Source organism: Heterodontus francisci, unplaced genomic scaffold, assembly GCF_036365525.1.
Source record: "Heterodontus francisci isolate sHetFra1 unplaced genomic scaffold, sHetFra1.hap1 HAP1_SCAFFOLD_1056, whole genome shotgun sequence".
Lineage (NCBI taxonomy): Eukaryota > Metazoa > Chordata > Chondrichthyes > Heterodontiformes > Heterodontidae > Heterodontus > Heterodontus francisci.
In genome coordinates, this window is record NW_027140829.1 from 134,301 (window position 1) to 157,155 (window position 22,855).

The 22,855-nt window shown below is 49.0% G+C and overlaps 1 protein-coding gene across 1 annotated transcript in view; it reads left to right on the plus strand.

Moving 5' to 3' along the window:
* Positions 1-22,855, plus strand: part of LOC137361231 (beta-adrenergic receptor kinase 1-like) — a 174,289-nt gene that overhangs the window by 133,948 nt on the left and 17,486 nt on the right. Inside the window, exons 18-19 of the mRNA XM_068026137.1 lie at positions 591-753; positions 12,683-12,810. Coding sequence (XP_067882238.1) covers positions 591-753; positions 12,683-12,810 — 291 coding nt within the window. The remainder of the gene's footprint in view (positions 1-590; positions 754-12,682; positions 12,811-22,855) is intronic.

Sequence of the window (22,855 nt, forward strand, 5' to 3'; positions counted from 1 at the left end):
TGTGTCTCAGTGAGACTGTCTCTGTGTGTGTGTGTGACTCAGTGAGACGGTGTCTCTGTGTGTGTGTGTGACTCAGTGAGACGGTGTCTCTGTGTGTGTGTGACTCAGTGAGACGGTGTCTCTGTGTGTGTGTGACTCAGTGAGACGGTGTCTCTGTGTGTGTGTGACTCAGTGAGACGGTGTCTCTCTGTGTGTCTCAGTGAGACTGTCTGTGTGTGTGTGTGACTCAGTGAGACTGTCTCTCTGTGTGTGTGTGACTCAGTGAGACGGTGTCTCTCTCTGTGTGTGTGACTCAGTGAGACTGTCTCTCTGTGTGTGTGTGACTCAGTGAGACGGTGTCTCTGTGTGTGTGTGACTCAGTGAGACGGTGTCTCTGTGTGTGTGTGACTCAGTGAGACGGTGTCTCTGTGTGTGTGTGTGACTCAGTGAGACGGTGTCTCTCTCTCTGTGTCTCTCTGTTGGTCTCTCTGATTGTGTCACTGTTTAATTTTTGCTTTGAATATGGATAGTTGTTTTCTATATGGACAGTTAAAGTTGGTCCATACAATCTGCATTCTAACTGTAAATAATTCCACACTGCTCTGTTGCAGCTGATGGAAAGTAATGTGGAATTTTACCGGGATTTCTCTGTCACCATCCCAGCACGGTGGGCGGAAGAGGTTGTGGAGACGATTTTCTGGGATGTGAACGAGGAGACGGATCGGGCTGAGGCTATCCGTGCCTCAAAGCAACATGGCAGTGACAGCAAGACAGGTATGAGTGGGAATCCGACAGCTCATTCTGCATGTTCCCTTACTCAGGGCTGATTTCTCACGGGGCACAACACATCACCTCTGCTGGGTCCCCTCATTGGAGGCCTTTGTCCATGCACCGACACAGGCAGGCATTGTGAGCAGGCTAGCCGACTGCGAAGGCATCACGATTCCCGATCCTTACCCTGCTGCACACTCGAGCACAGAAACGTGATGTGGAGCAGAAACCCTGGCTGATTTACTCCATCGTGCAGGCAGAATCACTGGGTATGGGGCACCACGACACACACACGCGCACTGTCACATTAACACACACAGAGTTACATTAACACACACACACACACTGTCACATTAACACACACAGAGTTACATTAACACACACAGAGTTACATTAACACACACACACAGTCACATTCTCACACACACACACACACACACACAGAGTTACATTAACACACACACACACACAAATACACAGTCACATTAACACACACACAGAGTTACATTAACACACACACACACACACAAATACACAGTCACATTAACACACACACAGAGTTACATTAACACACACACACAGTCACATTCTCACACACACACACACACACACACACACACACAGAGTTACATTAACACACACACACACACACACACAGAGTTACATTAACACACACACACACACACACACACACACACAAATACACAGTCACATTAACACACACACAGAGTTACATTAACACACACACACAGTCACATTCTCACACACACACACACACACACACACACAGAGTTACATTAACACACACACACACACACACAAATACACAGTCACATTAACACACACACAGAGTTACATTAACATACACACACAGTCACATTAAATCACAAACACTAACAGTCACATTAGAACACACATACACACAGACATCTTTCTTTGGCCTCCTTGTCTCGAGAGACATTGGATACGCGCCTGGAGGTGGTCAGTGGTTTGTGAAGCAGCGCCTGGAGTGGCTATAAAGGCCAATTCTGGAGTGACAGACTCTTCCACAGGTGCTGCAGAGAAATTTGTTTGTCGGGGCTGTTACACAGTTGGCTCTCCCCTTGCGCCTCTGTCTTTTTTCCTGCCAACTACTAAGTCTCTTCGACTCGCCACAATTTAGCCCTGTCTTTATGGCTGTCCGCCAGCTCTGGCGAACGCTGGCAACTGACTCCCACGACTTGTGATCAGTGTCACAGGATTTCATGTCGCGTTTGCAGACGTCTTTAAAGCGGAGACATGGACGGCCGGTGGGTCTGATACCAGTGGCGAGCTCGCTGTACATTGTGTCTTTGGGGATCCTGCCATCTTCCATGCGGCTCACATGGCCAAGCCATCTGAAGCGCCGCTGACTCAGTAGTGTGTATAAGCTGGGGACGTTGGCCGCCTCGAGGACTTCTGTGTTGGAGATACGGTCCTGCCACCTGATGCCAAGGATTCTCCGGAGGCAGCGAAGATGGAATGAATTGAGACGTCGCTCTTGGCTGACATACGTTGTCCAGGCCTCGCTGCCATAGAGCAAGGTACTGAGGACACAGGCTTAATACACTCGGACTTTTGTGTTCCGTGTCAGTGTTCCATTTTCCCACACTCTCTTGGCCAGTCTGGACATAGCAGTGGAAGCCTTACCCATGCGCTTGTTGATTTCTGCATCTAGAGACAGGTTACTGGTGATAGTTGAGCCTAGGTAGGTGAACTCTGGAACCACTTCCAGAGCGTGGTCGCCAATATTGATGGATGGAGCATTTCTGACATCCTGCCCCATGATGTTCGTTTTCTTGAGGCTGATGGTTAGGCCAAATTCATTGCAGGCAGCCGCAAACCTGTCGATGAGACTCTGCAGACACTCTTCAGTGTGAGATGTTAAAGCAGCATCGTCAGCAAAGAGGAGTTCCCTGATGAGGACTTTCCGTACTTTGGACTTCGCTCTTAGACGGGCAAGGTTGAACAACCTGCCCCCTGATCTTGTGTGGAGGAAAATTCCTTCTTCTGAAGACTTGAACGCATGTGAGAGCAGCAGGGAGAAGAATATCCCAAACAGTGTAGGTGCGAGACCACAGCCCTGTTTCCCACCACTCAGGATAGGAAAGGGGTCTGATGAGGTGCTGCTATACTGAATTGTGCCTTTCATATTGTCATGGAATGAGGTGATGATACTTAGTAGTTTTGGTGGACATCCAATCTTTTCTAGTAGCCTGAAGAGACCACGTCTGCTGACGAGGTCAAAGGCTTTGGTGAGATCAATGAAAACAACGTAGAGGGGCATCTGTTGTTCACGGCATTTCTCCTGTATCTGACGAAGGGAGAACAGCATGTCAATGGTCGATCTCTCTGCACGAAAGCCACACTGTGCCTCAGGGTAGACGCGCTCGGCCAGCTTCTGGAGCCTATTTAAAACGACTCGAGCGAAGACTTTCCCCACTATGCTGAGCAGGGAGATTCCACGGTAGTTGTTGCAGTCACCTCGGTCACCTTTGTTTTTATAGAGGGTGATGATATTGACATCGCGCATGTCCTGGGGTACTGCTCCCGCGTCCCAGCACAGGCATAGCAGTTCATGTAGTGCTGAGAGTATAGCAGGCTTGGCACTCTTGATTATTTCAGGGGCAATGCTGTCCTTCCCAGGGGCTTTTCCGCTGGCTAGAGAATCAATGGCATCACTGAGTTCCGATTTTGTTGGCTGTACGTCCAGCTCATCCATGACTGGTAGAGGCTGGGCTGCATTGAGGGCAGTCTCAGTGACAACATTCTCCCTGGAGTACAGTTCTAGGTAGTGTTCCACCCAGCGGTTCATTTGTTTGCGTTGGTCAGTGATTATGTCCCCTGCTTTAGATTTGAGGGGGGGCGATCTTCTTGATGGTTGGCCCAAGAGCTCTCTTCATGCCATCATACATTCCTCTGATATTTCCGGTGTCAGAGGCCAGCTGAATATGACTGCATAGGTGTTGCCAGTAGTCATTTGCGCAGCGCCTGGCTGTTCTTTGTGCAGTGCTTCTGGCTGCTTTAAGTGCTGCGGATGTTAACTCACTGGGGGCTTCCTTGTAGTTCAACAGGCATACAGTCAAATTAACACACACACAGCCACATTAAAACACACACACACACAGTCATATTAACTCATACACACTGTCGCATTAACACACACACAGAGTCATATTAATGCACACACACAGTCACATTAACACACAGACACACACACAGTTTCATTAACACACACACACATACAGTCATATAAACACACACACACACAACCACATTAAAGCACTCACACAGTCACATTAACACACACACCGGCACACAGTCACTTTAACACACCGGCACACAGTCACATTAACACACACGCACACAGTCAAATTAACACACACACACACACACACACACACACACAGTCACATTAACACACACACCCGCACACAGTCACATTAACACACACACGCACACAGTCACATTAACACACACACAGAGTCATATTAATGCACACACACACAGTCACATTAACACACAGACACACACACAGTTTCATTAACACACACACACATACAGTCATATAAACACACACACACAACCACATTAAAGCACTCACACAGTCACATTAACACACACACCGGCACACAGTCACTTTAACACACCGGCACACAGTCACATTAACACACATGCACACAGTCAAATTAACACACACGCACACACACACACACAGTCACATTAACACACACGCGCACACAGTCACATTAACACACACACGCGCACACAGTCACATTAACACACACACGCACACAGTCATATGAACACACACACAGTTAGATTAACACCCACACACAGTCACATTAACACGCACACACACAGTCACATTAACACACACAGTCACATTAACACACACACACACAGTCACATTAAAACACACACCTTCAGATTAAAACACACACACACACATGCAGTCACATTAACAAACACAGTGTCACATTAAATCACACACACAGTAACAGTCACATTAAATCACACAAACACGCACACAGTCATATTAACACACACATACACACTGTCACATTAAATCACACACACAGTCACATTAACACACAGACACAGTCACATTAACACACACAGTAAGATTAAAACACACACATACACATGCAGTCCACTTCAACAAACACACACGCAGTGTCACATTAAATCACACACACACTAACAGTCACATTAAAATGCACAGTCAAATTAAAACACATGCACACAGCCACAGTGTTCCATTAACACACACACATACAGTCACATTAACACACACACACAGTCACTTTAACACACACCCGCACACAGTCACATTAACACACACCGGCACACAGTCACATTAACACACACACGCACACAGTCACATTAACACACACGCACACAGTCACATTAACACACACGCACACAGTCACATTAACACACACACACAGTTACATTAACACGCACGCACACAGTCACATTAACACACACGCACACAGTCACATTAACACATACCCGTACAGTCACATTAACACACACCGGCACACAGTCACATTAACACACACCGGCACACAGTCACATTAACACACACACGCACACAGTCAAATTAACACACACACACATTCCCATTAACACACACACATGCACACAGTCACATTAACATGCACACAGTCACATTAACACACGCGCACACAGTCACATTAACACACACACACGCACACAGGCACATTAACACACACACGCGCACACAGTCACATTAACACACGCACACAGTCACATTAACACACACACGCACACAGTCACATTAACACACACACACAGTGTCACATTAAATCACACACACACACACAGTCACATTAAAACACACACCTTCAGATTAAAACACACACACACACATGCAGTCACATTAACAAACACAGTGTCACATTAAATCACACACACAGTAACAGTCACATTAAATCACACAAACACGCACACAGTCATATTAACACACACATACACACTGTCACATTAAATCACACACACAGTCACATTAACACACAGACACAGTCACATTAACACACACAGTAAGATTAAAACACACACATACACATGCAGTCCACTTCAACAAACACACACGCAGTGTCACATTAAATCACACACACTAACAGTCACATTAAAATGCACAGTCAAATTAAAACACATGCACACAGCCACAGTGTTCCATTAACACACACACATACAGTCACATTAACACACACACACAGTCACTTTAACACACACACACAGTCACTTTAACACACACCCGCACACAGTCACATTAACACACACCGGCACACAGTCACATTAACACACACCGGCACACAGTCACATTAACACACACACGCACACAGTCACATTAACACACACGCACACAGTCACATTAACACATACCCGTACAGTCACATTAACACATACCGGCACACAGTCACATTAACACACACCGGCACACAGTCACATTAACACACACACGCACACAGTCAAATTAACACACACACACATTCCCATTAACACACACACATGCACACAGTCACATTAACGCGGACACAGTCACATTAACGCGCACACAGTCACATTAACATGCACACAGTCACATTAACACACGCGCACACAGTCACATTAACACACACACACGCACACAGGCACATTAACACACACGCGCACACAGTCACATTAACACACGCACTCACACAGTCACATTAACACACGCACACAGTCACATTAACACACACACGCACACAGTCACATTAACACACACACACACACAGTCACATTAACACACACACACAGTCACATTAACACACGCAGACAGTCACATTAACACACGCACACAGTCACATTAACACACGCACACAGTCACATTAACACACATATGCACACAGTCACATTAACACACACATGCACACAGTCACATTAACACACACATGCACACAGTCACATTAACACACACACACGCACACAGTCACATTAACACACACGCACACAGTCACATTAACAAACACACGCGCACACAGTCACATTAACACACACACACAGTCACATTAACACACACACACACAGTCACATTAACACCCACACACAGTCACATTAACATGCACACGCGCACGCAGTCACATTAACGCGCACACAGTCACATTGACGCGCACACAGTCACATTAACATGCACACAGTCACATTAACACACGCGCACACAGTCACATTAACACACACACACGCACACAGGCACATTAACACACACGCGCACACAGTCACATTAACACACGCACTCACACAGTCACATTAACACACGCACACAGTCACATTAACACACACACGCACACAGTCACATTAACACACACACACACACAGTCACATTAACACACACACACAGTCACATTAACACACGCAGACAGTCACATTAACACACGCACACAGTCACATTAACACACATATGCACACAGTCACATTAACACACACATGCACACAGTCACATTAACACACACACACGCACACAGTCACATTAACACACACGCACACAGTCACATTAACAAACACACGCGCACACAGTCACATTAACACACACACACAGTCACATTAACACACACACACACAGTCACATTAACACCCACACACAGTCACATTAACATGCACGCGCGCACGCAGTCACATTAACGCGCACACAGTCACATTAACACATACATGCACACAGTCACATTAACACACACACGCACACAGTCACACTAAAACACACACACACAGTCACACTAAAACACACACACACAGTCACATTAACACACAGCCGCACACAGTCACATTAACATACACATACACACAGTCACATTGACACACGCACACAGTCACATTAACACACACACGCGCACACAGTCACATTAACATGCACACAGTCACATTAACACACACTCACACAGTCACATTAACACACACACGCACACAGTCACATTAACACACACACACAGTCACATTGACACACGCACACAGTCACATTGACACACGCACACAGTCACATTAACACACACACGCACACAGTCACATTGACACACACACACAGTCACTTTAACACACCCACACACAGTCACATAAACACACACACATGGTCACATTAACACACGCACACACAGCCACATTAACACACGCACACACAGCCACATTAACACACACACGCAGTCACATTAACACACACACGCGCAGTCACATTTACTCACACACCCGCACACAGTCACATTAACAGACACACACGCAGTCACATTAACACACACACACACAGTCACATTAACACACACACGCACACAGTCAGATTGACACACAGTCACATTAACACCCACACACAGTCACATTAACACACACACATGGTCACATTAACACACGCACACGGTCACATGAACACACACACGCAGTCACATTAACACACACGCACACAGTCACATTAACACACACACACACAGTCACATTAACACACACCCGCACACAGTCAGATTGACACACACACACACACAGTCACATTAACACACAGCCGCACACAGTCACATTAATGCGCACACAGTCACATTAACGCGCACACAGTCACATTAACGCGCACACAGTCACATTAACACACACACGCACACAGTCACATTAACACACACACGCACCCAGTCACATTAACACACACACACACACAGTCACATTAACACACAGCCGCACACAGTCACATTGACACACGCACACAGTCACATTAACACACACACACAGTCACATTAACACACACACACAGTCACATTAACACACACACGCGCACGTAGTCACATTAACGCGCACACAGTCACATTAACGTGCACACGCACACAGTCACATTAACACACACACACACACACACAGTCACATTAACACACACACACACACACAGTCACATTAACACACAGCCGCACACAGTCACATTAACATACACACACACACAGTCACATTAACACACACACACACACACAGTCACATTAACACACAGCCGCACACAGTCACATTAACATACACACACACACAGTCACATTGACACACGCACACAGTCACATTAACACACACGCGCACACAGTCACATTAACATGCACACAGTCACAATAACACACACTCACACAGTCACATTAACACACACACGCACACAGTCACATTAACACACACACACACAGAGAGTCACATTGACACACGCACACAGTCACATTAACACACACACGCACACAGTCACATTGACACACACACAGTCACTTTAACACACCCACACACAGTCACATTGACTCACACACACACGGTCACATCAACACACGCACACGGTCACATGAACACACACACGCAGTCACATTAACACACACACGCGCACAGTCACATTGACTCACACACCCGCACACAGTCACATTAACAGACACACACGCAGTCACATTAACACACACACGCACACAGTCAGATTGACACACAGTCACATTAACACCCACACACAGTTACATTAACACATACACGCACACAGTCACATTAACACACACACACACCCAGTCACATTAACACACACACGCACCCAGTCACATTAACACACACACACACACAGTCACATTAATGCGCACACAGTCACATTAACGCGCACACAGTCACATTAACACACACACGCACACAGTCACATTAACACACACACGCACCCAGTCACATTAACACACACACACACAGTCACATTAATGCGCACACAGTCACATTAACGCGCACACAGTCACATTAACACACACACGCACACAGTCACATTAACACACACACACACAGTCACATTAACACACAGCCGCACACAGTCACATTGACACACACACACAGTCACATTAACACACACACACAGTCACATTAACACACACACGCGCACGTAGTCACATTAACGCGCACACAGTCACATTAACACATACACGCACACAGTCACATTAACACACACACGCACACAGTCACATTAACACACACACACACACACACAGTCACATTAACACACAGCCGCACACAGTCACATTAACATACACACACACACAGTCACATTGACACACGCACACAGTCACATTAACACACACACGCGCACACAGTCACATTAACATGCACACAGTCACAATAACACACACTCACACAGTCACATTAACACACACACGCACACAGTCACATTGACACACACACAGTCACTTTAACACACCCACACACAGTCACATTAACACACACACACGGCCACATCAACACACGCACACGGTCACATGAACACACACACGCAGTCACATTAACACACACACGCACACAGTCAGATTGACACACAGTCACATTAACACCCACACACAGTTACATTAACACATACACGCACACAGTCACATTAACACACACACGCACCCAGTCACATTAACACACACACACACACAGTCACATTAACACACAGCCGCACACAGTCACATTAATGCGCACACAGTCACATTAACACACACACGCACACAGTCACATTAACACACACACGCACCCAGTCACATTAACACACACACGCACCCAGTCACATTAACACACACACACACACAGTCACATTAACACACAGCCGCACACAGTCACATTGACACACGCACACAGTCACATTAACACACACACACAGTCACATTAACACACAGACACAGTCACATTAACACACACACGCGCACGTAGTCACATTAACGCGCACACAGTCACATTAACACATACACGCACACAGTCACATTAACACACAGCCGCACACAGTCACATTAACATACACACACACACAGTCACATTGACACACGCACACAGTCACATTAACACACACACGCGCACACAGTCACATTAACATGCACACAGTCACAATAACACACACTCACACAGTCACATTAACACACACACGCACACAGTCACATTAACACACACACACAGAGTCACATTGACACACGCACACAGTCACATTAACACACACACGCACACAGTCACATTGACACACACACAGTCACTTTAACACACCCACACACAGTCACATTAACACACACACACGGTCACATCAACACACGCACACGGTCACATGAACACACACACGCAGTCACAGTAACACACACACGCGCACAGTCACATTGACTCACACTCCCGCACACAGTCACATTAACAGACACACACGCAGTCACATTAACACACACACGCACACAGTCAGATTGACACACAGTCACATTAACACCCACAGACAGTTACATTAACACACACTCACACAGTCACATTAACACACACACAGTCACATTAACACACACACACACGGTCACATCAACACACGGTCACATGAACACACACACGCAGTCACATTAACACACACGCGCGCACAGTCACATTAACAGACACACACGCAGTCACATTAACACACACACGCACACAGTCAGACTGACACACAGTCACATTAACACCCAAACATAGTTACATTAACACACACTCACACAGTCACATTAAGCACACACACACACAGTCACATTAACACACACACACACAGTCACATTAAACACATACACAGTCACATTAAACACACGCACAGTCACATTAAACACACACACACACAGTCACTAACACACACACTCATATACACACAGTCACATTAACACACCCACACGTACACAGACACACAGTCACATTGACACATACACTCACGTTAACACACACACACACACACAGTCACATTGAAACACACACACATAGATATAGAGAGATATAGCACTGAAACAGGCCCTTCGGCCCACCAAGTCTGTGCCGACCAACAACCACTCATTTATATTAATCCTACATTAATCCCATATTCCCTACCACATCCCCACCATTCTCCTACCACCTGCCTACACAAGGGGCAATTTACAATGGCCAATTTACCTATCAACCTGCAAGTCTTTGGCTGTGGGAGGAAACCAGAGCACCCGGTGGTTCAGTACCCAGGTTCAGTACCTAGAACTGAACCCGGGTCGCTGGAGCTGTGAGGCAGCAGTGCTAACCACTGGGCCACTGTGCCACCCTAGTCACATTAACTCACACACACACAAACACAGTCACATTAACACACGCACAGCCATAGACGTACACACACGTACCTCTGAATGTACTGCTGGTCTCTGAATCCCAGATCTAACCGAGTGTGTGTGCTGAGTCTGAATGTACTCCTGGTCTCTGAATCCCAGATCTAACCGAGTGTGTGTGCAGAGTCTGAATGTACTCCTGGTCTCTGAATCTCAGATCTAACAGTGTGTGTGTGTGTGTGTGTGTGTGCAGAGTCTGAATGTACTCCTGGTCTCTGAATCCCAGATCTAACCGAGTGTGTGTGCAGAGTCTGAATGTACTCCTGGTCTCTGAATCTCAGATCTAACAGTGTGTGTGTGTGTGTGTGTGTGTGCAGAGTCTGAATGTACTCCTGGTCTCTGAATCCCAGATCTAACAGTCTGTGTGTGCAGAGTCTGAATGTACTCCTGGTCTCTGAATCCCAGATCTAACAGTCTGTGTGTGCAGAGTCTGAATGTACTCCTGGTCTCTGAATCCCAGATCTAACAGTCTGTGTGTGCAGAGTCTGAATGTACTCCTGGTCTCTGAATCCCAGATCTAACAGTCTGTGTGTGCAGAGTCTGAATGTACTCCTGGTCTCTGAATCCCAGCTCTAACAGTCTGTGTGTGCAGAGTCTGAATGTACTCCTGGTCTCTGAATCCCAGCTCTAACAGTCTGTGTGTGCAGAGTCTGAATGTACTCCTGGTCTCTGAATCCCAGATCTAACAGTGTGTGTGTGTATGCAGAGTCTGAATGTACTCCTGGTCTCTGAATCCCAGCTCTAACAGTGTATGTAGTGGGAATGTGTGTTCGGTTGTGGTTTAGTTTGTAGTTTGACAGTGGGCTGGTTGACTCTTTACTCAGATATCAGGGTGTGCTGGAACTGCATTATGCATGGTTACATCTCCATCATGGACAGTCCACTCGGCTCCCGCTGCTATTTCTACCTTCACCCAGGACGCATGGAGTGGAAGAAAAAGGGAGATCGACGGGTAATCATTTCACTCTCTCTCCCCCCATCCCCCTCCGGCTCTGTCTCTGCCGTGCTCTCTCTGTCTCTCTCTCTCCATATCCCCCTCTGCCTCTCTCTATCTCTCTCTCTCCCTGTCCCCGCCCCAACTCTTTCTCTCTCTCCCTAACCCTCCTGTCTCTCTCTCTCCCTCTCTCTGTCACCCTCTGTCTGTCTGTCTCTCTCTCTCCCTGTCCCCCATCTCTGTCTCTCTCTCTCTCTGCCTGTTCCCCTCTGTCTCTCTCTCTCTTTCTCTGTCCCCTCCTGTCTCTATTTCTCTGTCCCCCTCTGTCTCTCTCTCTCTCTCCACCGCTGACCCCTTGTCTCTCTCTCTCTCTCTCTCTCTCTCTCTCCCTGTCCCCCTCTCTCTCTCTCTCCCTGTCCCCCTCTGTCTATCTCTCTCTCCCTGTCCCCCCCTCTCTCTCTCTCTCTCTCTCTTCCTATTCCCCTCTGTATCTCTCTCTCTCTGCCCCCCTTTGTCTGTCTGTCTGTCTCTCTCTCTCTCCCCCTGTCCCCCTCTGTCCCTCTCTCTCTCTTTCTCTGTCCCCCTCTGTCTCTCTCTCTCTCTCTCTCTCTTCCTCTTCCTCTCCCCCTCTGTCTGTCTGTCTCTCTCTCCCTGTCCCCCTCTGTCTCAGTCTCTCTCTCTCCCTCTCTCCCTGTCCCCCTCTGTCTCTCTCTCTCTCTCTCTCTCTTCCTCTTCCTCTCCCCCTCTGTCTGTCTGTCTCTCTCTCCCTGTCCCCCTCTGTCTCAGTCTCTCTCTCTCCCTCTCTCCCTGTCCCCCTCTGTCTCTCTCTCTCTCTCTCTTCCTCTTCCTCTCCCCCTCTGTCTGTCTCTCTCTCTCTCCCTGTCACCCTCTCTCTCTCTCTCTCCCTGTCCCCCTCTGTGTGTGTGTCTCTCTCTCTCCCTGTCTCCCTTTGTCTTTGTATCTCTCTCTCTCTGTCCCCCACTGTCTCTCTCTCTCTCTCTTCCTGTCCTCCTCTGTCTCTGTCTCTCTCTCTTCCTGTCACCCTCTGTCTCTCTCTCTTACTCTCTCTCTCTCCCCGTCCTCCTCTGTCTCTCTCTCTCTCTTCCTGTCCCCCTGCCTCTCTCTCTCTCTCTCTCTGTCCCCCTCTGTCTCTCTCTCTGTCCCCCTCTGTCTGTCTGTCTCTCTCTCTCTCTCCCCCTGTCCCTCACTGTCTGTCTGTCTGTCTCTTTCTCTTCCTGTCCCCCTCTGTCTCTCTCTCTCTGTCCTCCTCTGTCTCTCTCTCTTCCTGTCCTCCTCTGTCTCTCTCTCTCTCTCTCTCTCTGTCCCCCCCTCTCTCTCTCTCCCCCTCTCTCTCTCTCTCTCCCCCTGTCCCTCCTGCCGGTCTCTCTCTCTCCCCCTGTCCCTCACTGTTTGTCTGTCTGTCTCTTTCTCTTCCTGTCCCCATCTGTCTCATTCTGTGCCCCCATCTCTCTCACTCTCTCTTCCTCTCTCTCTTTTTCTCTCTCCCCCTGTCCCCCTCTGTCTCTCCCTGTCACCCCTCCCGCCTCTCTCTGTCCCATTATTCCTCTCTCTCCATCCCCTCTGTCTCTCTCTCTCTCTCTCTGTCCCCTCTCTGTCTTCCTCTCTCTCTCTCTGTCAACTCTCTGTCTCCCTCGCTCTCTCTGTCTCTCTCTCTCTCTCTGTCTCCCCCCCTCTCTCTCTTTCTGTACCCCTCTCTCTCTCTTTCTCTGTACCCCTCTCTCTCTGTCCCCTCCCTCACTCGCTCTCTCTGTCCCCACCTTTTACTCTCTCTGTCCCTCTGTACCCCTCTCACTTTGTCCCCCTCTCTCTCTCTGTGTCCCCACCTCTCTCTCTGTCCCTCTGTACCCCTCTCTCTCTCTGTCCCCACACCTCTCTCTCTCTGTCCCCACACCTCTCTCTCTCTGTCCCCACACCTCTCTCTCTCTGTCCCCCTTTGTCTCCCTTTCTCCGACCCCTCTGTCTCTCTCCCTCACTGTCCCCTTCTCCCTCTCTCTCCCTTTCCTTGTCTCCGTCTGTCTCTCTCTGTCTCTCCCTTTCTCTCTGTCTCTGTCTTTCTCTGTCCCCCCCTCTCTTTCTGTCTCTCTCCCTCTCACTCTGTCTCTCTCTCTGTTTCCCTCTTTTTCTCTCTCTCTCTCCCTCTCTCTCTCCCTGTCACCCTCTCTCTCTCTCTCTCTCTGTCCCCCTCTCTCTCTCTCTTTTCCTATTCCCCTCTGTCTGTCTCTCTCTCTCTCTCTATCACAATCTGTCTGTCTGTCTCTCTCTCTCTGTTCCCCTCTGTCTCTCTCTCTTTCTCTGTCCCCCTCTGTCTGTCTCTCTCTCTCTCTCCCCGTCCTCCTCTGTCTCTCTCTCTCTCCCTGCCCCCCCCCCCTCTCTCTCTCTCTCCCTGCCCCCCTCTGTCTGTCTCTCTCTCTCTCTCCCTATCCCCCTCTGTGTCTCTCTCTCTGTCCTCCTCTGTCTCTCTCTCTCTCTCCCGGTCCCCCCCCCTCTCTCTCTCTCTCTCCCTGTCTCCCTCTGTCTTTGCATCTCTCTTTCTCTGTCCCCCTCTGTCTCTCTCTCTCTCTCTCCCCCTGTCCCTCCTGCCGGTCTCTCTCTCTCTCCCCCTGTCCCTCACTGTTTGTCTGTCTGTCTCTTTCTCTTCCTGTCCCCCTCTGTCTCTCTCTCTCTGTCCTCCTCTGTCTCTCTCTCTCTCTCGCTCCCTGTCCCCCTCTGTCTCTCTCTCTCTGTCCTCCTCTGTCTCTTTCTCTCTCTCTCCCTGTCCCACTCTGTCTCTCTCTCTCTCTCTCCCCGTCCTCCTCTGTCTCTCTCTCTCTCCCTGTCCCCCCCCCTCTCTCTCTCTCTCCCTGTCCCCCTCTGTCTGTCTCTCTCTCTCTCTCCCAATCCCCCTCTGTGTCTCTCTCTCTGTCCTCCTCTGTCTCTCTCTCTCTCCCGGTCCCCCCCCTCTCTCTCTCTCTCTCCCTGTCTCCCTCTGTCTTTGCATCTCTCTTTCTCTGTCCCCCTCTGTCTCTCTCTCTCTCCCCCTGCCCCTCCTGCCGGTCTCTCTCTCTCTCCCCCCGTCCCTCACTGTTTGTCTGTCTGTCTCTTTCTCTTCCTGTCCCCCTCTGTCTCTCTCTCTCTGTCCTCCTCTGTCTCTCTCTCTCTGTCCTCCTCTGTCCCCCTTTGTCTCTCTCTCTCTGTCCTCCTCTGTCTCTCTCTCTCTCTCTCTCTCCCTGTCCCACTCTGTCTCTTTCTCTCTCTCTCCCTGTCCCCCTCTGTCTCTCTCTCTGTGTCCTCCTCTGTCACACTCTCTCTCTCTCCCTGTCCCACTCTGTCTCTCTCTCTCTCTCTCTCTCTCCGTCTCCCTCTGTCTTTGCATCTCTCTCTCTCTGTCCCCCTCTGTCTTCCTCTCTCTGTCAACTCTCTGTCTCCCTCTCTCTCTCTGTCTCTCTCTCTCTCCCCCTGCCGGTCTCTCTCTCTCTCCCCCCGTCCCTCACTGTTTGTCTGTCTGTCTCTTTCTCTTCCTGTCCCCCTCTGTCTCTCTCTCTCTGTCCTCCTCTGTCTCTCTGTCTCCCTCTCTCTCTCTCTGTCCCCCTCTTTCTCTCTGTCTCCCTCTCTTTCTCTCTGTCTCCCTCTCTTTCTCTCCGCCTCCCTCTCTCTTTTTCCCCTTCACTGTCTCTCTCTCTATCTGTTTGTCCCCCCTCCCTCTGTCAATGTCTGTCGCTCTCTCTCTGTCCCCCTTTGTCTCTCTCGCTCTGACCCCTCTGTCTCTCTCCCTCACTGTCCCCTTCTCCCTCTCTCTCCCTCCGTCCCCTCTGTCTCTCTCTTTCTCTCTGTCTCTGTCTTTCTCTGTCCCCCTCTCTCTTTCTGTCTCTTTCTCGGTTTCCCTCTTTCTGTCTCTCTGTCCCCCTCTCTCTCTCTCTCTGTCCCCCTTTGTCTCTCTCTCTCTCTCTCTCTCCGACCCCTCTGTCTCTCTCCCTCACTGTCCCCTTCTCCCTCTCTCTCCCTCTGTCCCCTCTGTCTCTCTTTCCTTGTCACCGTCTGTCTCTCTCTGTCTCTCCCTCTCTCTCTCCATGTATCTCTGTGTCTCTCTCCTTCTCTCTGTCTCTTCCTTTGTGGGTGTCTTTCTCTCTCTCTCTGTCTCTCTCTCTCTCTGTGTCTCAGTGAGACTGTGTCTCTGGGTGTCTCAGTGAGACTGTGTCACTCTGGGTATCTGTGAGACTGTGTCTCTCTGCGTCTCTCTCTCTCTGTCTCTGTGTGTGTGTGTCTCTCTCTCTGTGTCTCTCAGTGAGAATATGTCTCTCAGTGAGAATGTGTCTCTCTGTGTGTCTCTGTGTGTGTGTCTCTCTCTCTCTCTGTCTCAGTGAGACTGTCTCTCTCTGTGTCTCTGTGTAACTCAGTGAGACTGTGTCACTCTGTGTCTCTCAGTGAGAATGTGTCTCTGTGTCTCTCTCTGTGTCTCTCAGTGAGAATGTGTATCTCAGTGAGAGTGTGTCTCTCTGTGTGTCTCTCTGTGTGTCTCTCTCTGCGTCTCTCTCTGCGTCTCTCTCTGTGCCTCTCAGTGAGAAGGTGTCTCTGTGTCTCTCTCTGTGTCTCTCAGTGAGAATGTGTATCTCAGTGAGAGTGTGTCTCTCTGTGTGTCTCTCTGTGTGTCTCTCTCTGCGTCTCTCTCTGCGTCTCTCTCTGCGTCTCAGTGAGAAGGTGTCTCTGTGTCTCTCTCTGTGTCTCTCAGTGAGAATGTGTATCTCAGTGAGAGTGTGTCTCTCTGTGTGTCTCTCTCTGCGTCTCTCTCTGCGTCTCTCTCTGCGTCTCAGTGAGAAGGTGTCTCTGTGTCTCTCAGTGAGAATGTGTCTCTCAGTGAGAATGTGTCTCTCTGTGTGTCTGTGTGTCTCTCTGTCTCTGTCTCAGTGAGACTGTCTCGTTCTCTCTCTCTCTGTGTGACTCAGTGAGACTGTGTGTCTCTCTCTCTGTCTCAGTGAGACTGTGATTCTCTGTGTGTCTCAGTGAAAGTGTGTCTCTCTGTGTGTTTCAGTGAGACTGTCTCTCTGTGTCTCAGTCAGACTGTGTCTCTCTGTGTGTCTCAGTGAGACAGTGTTTCTCTGTGTGACTCAGTGAGACTGTCTCGCTCTCTGTGTCTCTGTATGACTCAGTGAGACTGTGTCTCTCTCTGTGAGTCTCTCTCTCTCTGTCTCTATCTGTCTCTCTCTCTGTGTCTCTCAGTGAGAATGTGTCTCTCTGTGTGTCTGTCTCTCTCTCTCTGTGTTTCAGTGAGACTGTCTCTCTCTCTCTCTCTCTGAGTCGCTGTGTGACTCAGTGAGACTGTGTCTCTCTCTGCGTCTCTCTCTCTGTGTCTCAGTGAGACTCTGCCTCCCTGTGTGTCTCAGTGAGACTGTCTCTCTCTCTCTCTCTCTCTGTGTCTCAGTGAGACTGTGTCTCTCTGTGTGTCTCAGTGAGACTGTCTCTCTCTCTCTCTCTGTGTCTCAGTGAGACTGTGTCTCTCTGTGTGTCTCAGTGAGACTGCCTCCCTGTGTGTCTCAGTGAGACTCTGCCTCCCTGTGTGTCTCAGTGAGACTGTCTCTCTCTCTCTCTGTCTCAGTGAGACTGTGTCTCTCTGTGTGTCTCAGTGAGACTGTCTCTCACTCTCTCTCTGTCTCAGTGAGACTGTGTCTCTCTGTGTGTCTCAGTGAGACTGTCTCTCTCTCTGTCTCAGTGAGACTGTGTCTCTCTCTCAGTGTTTCTGTGTGTCTCAGTGAGACTGTGTCTGTCTCTCTGTGTGTCTCAGTGAGACTCTGCCTCCCTGTGTGTCTCAGTGAGACTGTCTCTCTCTCTGTGTTTCTGTGTGTCTCAGTAAGACTGTGTGTCTCATTGAGAATGTGTCTCTCTCTGTGTCTCAGTGAGACTGTGTCTCTCTGTGTGTCTCAGTGAGACTGTCTCTCTCTCTCTCTCTGTGTCTCAGTGAGACTCTGCCTGCCTGTGTGGCTCAGTGAGACTGTGTCCCTCTGTGTGTCTCACTGAGACTGTGTCTCCCTGTGTGGCTCAGTGAGACTGTCATTCTCTCTCTCTCAGTGTTTCTGTGTGTCTCAGTAAGACTGTGTGTCTCATTGAGACTGTGTCTCTCTGTGTGTCTCATTGAGACTGTGTCTCCCTGTGTGTCTCAGTGAGACTGTGTCTCTCTGTGTGTCTCAGTGAGACTGTGTCTCTCTGTGTGACTCAGTGAGACTGCGTCTCTCTCTCTGCGTCTCTCTCTCTGTGTCTCAGTGAGACTCTGCCTCCCTGTGTGTCTCAGTGAGACTGTCTCTCTCTCTCTCTTTGTCTCAGTGAGACTGTCTCTCTCTCTCTCTGTTTCTGTGTGTCTCAGTAAGACTGTCTCTCTCTCTCTGTGTCTCTGTGTGACTCAGTGAGACTGCGTCTGTCTCTGCGTCTCTCTCTCAGTGTCTCTCAGTGAGAATGTGTCTGTGTGTGTGTCTCTCTCTCTCTCTCTCTCTGTCACAGTGAGACGGTGTCTCTCTGTGTGTCTCAGTGAGACGGTGTCTCTCTGTGTGTCTCAGTGAGACTCTGCCTCCCTGTGTATCTCAGTGAGACTGTGTGTCTCTCTGTATGTCTCTCTCGGTGTGTCTCTCTGTGTGTCTCAGTGAGACTGCCTCTCTCACTGTGTGTCTCTGTGTGTCTCAGTGAGACTGTGTGTCTCTCTGTATGTTTCTCTCGGTGCGTCTCTCTGTGTGTCTCTCTGTGTGTCTCAGTGAGACTGCATGTCTCTCTGTATGTCTCTCTCTGTCTGTCTCTCAGTGTGTCTGAGTGAGACTGTGTGTCTCTCTGTATGTCTCTCTCGGTGTGTCTCTCTTTGTGTCTCCCTGTGTGTCTCAGTGAGACTGTGTCTATGTGTCTCAGTGAGACTGTTTCCTCTGTGTGTCTCAGTGAGACTATGCCTCTCTGTGTGTCTCAGTGAGACTGTGTCTCTGTGTGTCTCAGTGAGACTGTGTGTCTCTCTGTATGTCTGTCTCGGTGTGTCTCTCTGTGTGTCTCTCTGTGTGTCTCAGTGAGACTGACTCTCTCTCTGTGTCTCTGTGTGTCTCAGTGAGACTGTGTGTCTCTCTGTATGTGTCTCTCTGTGTGTCTCTCTGTATGTCTCTCTGTATGTCTCTTTCGGCGTGTCTCTCTGTGTGTCTCCCTGTGTGTCTCAGTGAGTCTCTTTCCTCTGTGTGTCTCAGTGAGACTCTGCCTCCCTGTGTGTCTCAGAGAGACTGTCTCTCTCTCTCTCTGTCTCTCTATGTGTCTGTGAGGCTGTGTGTCTCTCTGTATGTCTCTCTCGGTGTGTCTCTCTGTATGTCTCTCTGTATGTCTCAGTGAGACTGTCTCTCTCTCTGTGTCTCTGTGTGTCTCAGTGAGACTGTGTGTCTCTCTGTATGTCTCTCTGTATGTCTCTCTCGGTGTGTCTCTCTGTGTGTCTCCCTGTGTGTCTCCCTGTGCGTCTCAGTGAGACTGTTTCCTCTGTGTGTCTCAGTGAGACTGTGTCTCTCTATGTGTCTCGGTGAGACTGTGTCTCTCTGTGTGTCTCACTGAGAGTGTGTCTCTCTGTGTGTCTCAGTGAGACTGTCTCTGTCTGTGTCTCAGTGAGACTGTGTCTCTCTATGTGGCTCAGTGAGACTGTGTCTCTCTGTATGTCTCAGTGAGACTGTGTCTCTCTGTGTGTCTCAGTGAGACTCTGCCTCCCTGTGTGTGTCAGAGAGACGGTCTCTCTCTCTCTCTGTCTCTCTATGTGTCTGTGAGGCTGTGTCTCTCTGTGTGTCTCAGTGAGACTGTTTCCTCTGTGTGTCTTAATGAGACTGTGTCTCTCCATGTGTCTCAGTGAGACTGTGTCTCTGTGTGTATCAGTGAGACTGTGTTCTCTGTGTGTCTCAGTGAGACTGTCTCTGTCAGTGTCTCAGTGAGACTGTCTCTGTCAGTGTCACAGTGAGACTGTGTCTCTCTGTGTGTCTCAGTGAGACTGTTTCTTCTATGTGTCTCAGTGAGACTGTGTCTCTCTGTGTGTCTCAGTGAGGCTCTGCCTCCCTGTATGTCTCAGTGAGACTGTTTCCTCCATGTGTCTCAGTGAGACTGTGTCTCTCTGTGTGTCTCAGTGAGACAAATGTCTGTGTTTCTCAGTGAGACAGTGTCTCTCTGTGTGTCTCAATGAGACTGTTTCCTCTGTATATCTCAGTGAGAATGTGTCTCTCTCTGTGTCTCAGTGAGACAGTGTCTCTGTATGTCTCACTGAGACTGTGTCTCTCAGTGAGACTGTGTCTCTGTGTGTCTCAGTGAGACTCTGCCTCCCTGTGTGTCTCAGAGAGACTGTCTCTCTCTCTCTCTGTCTCTCTGTGTGTCTGTGAGGCTGTGTGTCTCTCTGTATGTCTCTCTCGGTGTGTCTCTCTATGTGTCTCTCTGTATGTCTCTCTGTATGTCTCTCTGTATGTCTCAGTGAGACTGTCACTCTCTCTGTGTCTCTGTGTGTCTCAGTGAGACTGTGTGTCTCTCTGTATGTTTCTCTCTGTGTGTCTCTCTGTGTGTCTCTCTGTGTGTCTCAGTGAGACTGTATGTCTCTCTCGGTGTGTCTCTCGGTGTGTCTCCCTGTGTGTCTCCCTGTGTGTCTCTCTGTGTGTCTCTCTGTGTGTCTCTCTGTGTGTCTCTCTGTGTGTCTCTCTGTGTGTCTCTCTGTGTGTCTCCCTGTGTGTCTCAGTGAGTCTCTTTCCTCTGTGTGTCTCAGTGAGACTGTGTTTCTCTCTGCGTCTCAGTGAGACTGTTTCCTCTGTGTGTCTCAGTGAGACTGTGTCTCTCTATGTGGCTCAGTGAGACTGTGTCTCTCTATGTGTCTCAGTGAGACTGTGTCTCTCTATGTGGCTCAGTGAGACTGTGTCTCTCTGTGTGTCTCAGTGAGACTCTGCCACCCTGTGTGTCTCAGAGAGACTGTCTCTCTCTCTCTCTCTCTGTCTCTCTATGTGTCAGTGAGGCTGTGTCTCTCTGTGTGTCTCAGTGAGACTGTTTCCTCTGTGTGTCTTAATGAGACTATGTCTCTCCATGTGTCTCAGTGAGACTGTGTCTCTGTGTGTATCAGTGAGACTGTGTTCTCTGTGTGTCTCAGTGAGACTGTCTCTGTCAGTGTCTCAGTGAGACTGTCTCTGTCAGTGTCTCAGTGAGGCTCTGCCTCCCTGTATGTCTCAGTGAGATTGTTTCCTCTATGTGTCTCAGTGAGACTGTGTCTCTCTGTGTATCTAAGTGAGACTGTGTCTGAGTGTCTCAGTGAGATGGTGTCTCTCTGTGTGTCTCAGTGAGACAAATGTCTGTGTTTCTCAGTGAGACAGTGTCTCTCTGTGTGTCTCAGAGAGACTGTTTCCTCTGTATGTCTCAGTGAGAATGTGTCTCTCTCTGTGTCTCAGTGAGACAGTGTCTCTGAATGTAGCACTGAGACTGTGTCTCTGTGTCTCTCAGTGAGACTGTGTCTCTGTGTGTCTCAGTGAGACTGTCTCTGTCAGTGTCTCAGTGAGACTCTGCCTCCCTGTGTGTCTCAGAGAGACTGTCTCTCTCGCTCTCTCTGTCTCTCTATGTGTCTGTGAGGCTGTGTCTCTCTGTGTGTCTCAGTGAGACTGTTTCCTCTGTGTGTCTTAATGAGACTGTGTCTCTCCATATGTCTCAGTGAGACTGTGTCTCTGTGTGTATCAGTGAGAATGTGTTCTCTGTGTGTCTCAGTGAGACTGTCTCTGTCAGTGTCTCAGTGAGACTGTTTCTCTCTGTATGTCTCAGTGAGGCTCTGCCTCCCTGTATGTCTCTGTGAGACTGTTTCCTCTATGTGTCTCAGTGAGACTGTGTCTCTCTGTGTATCTAAGTGAGACTGTGTCTCTGAGTGTCTCAGTGAGACAAATGTCTGTGTTTCTCAGTGTGACAGTGTCTCTCTCTTTGTCTCAGTGAGACAGTGTCTCTGTATGTCTCACTGAGACTGTGTCTCTGTGTCTCTCAGTGAGACTGTGTCTCTGTGTGTCTCAGTGAGACTGTTTCCTCCATGTGTCTCAGTGAGACTGTGTCTCTCTGTGTGTCTCAG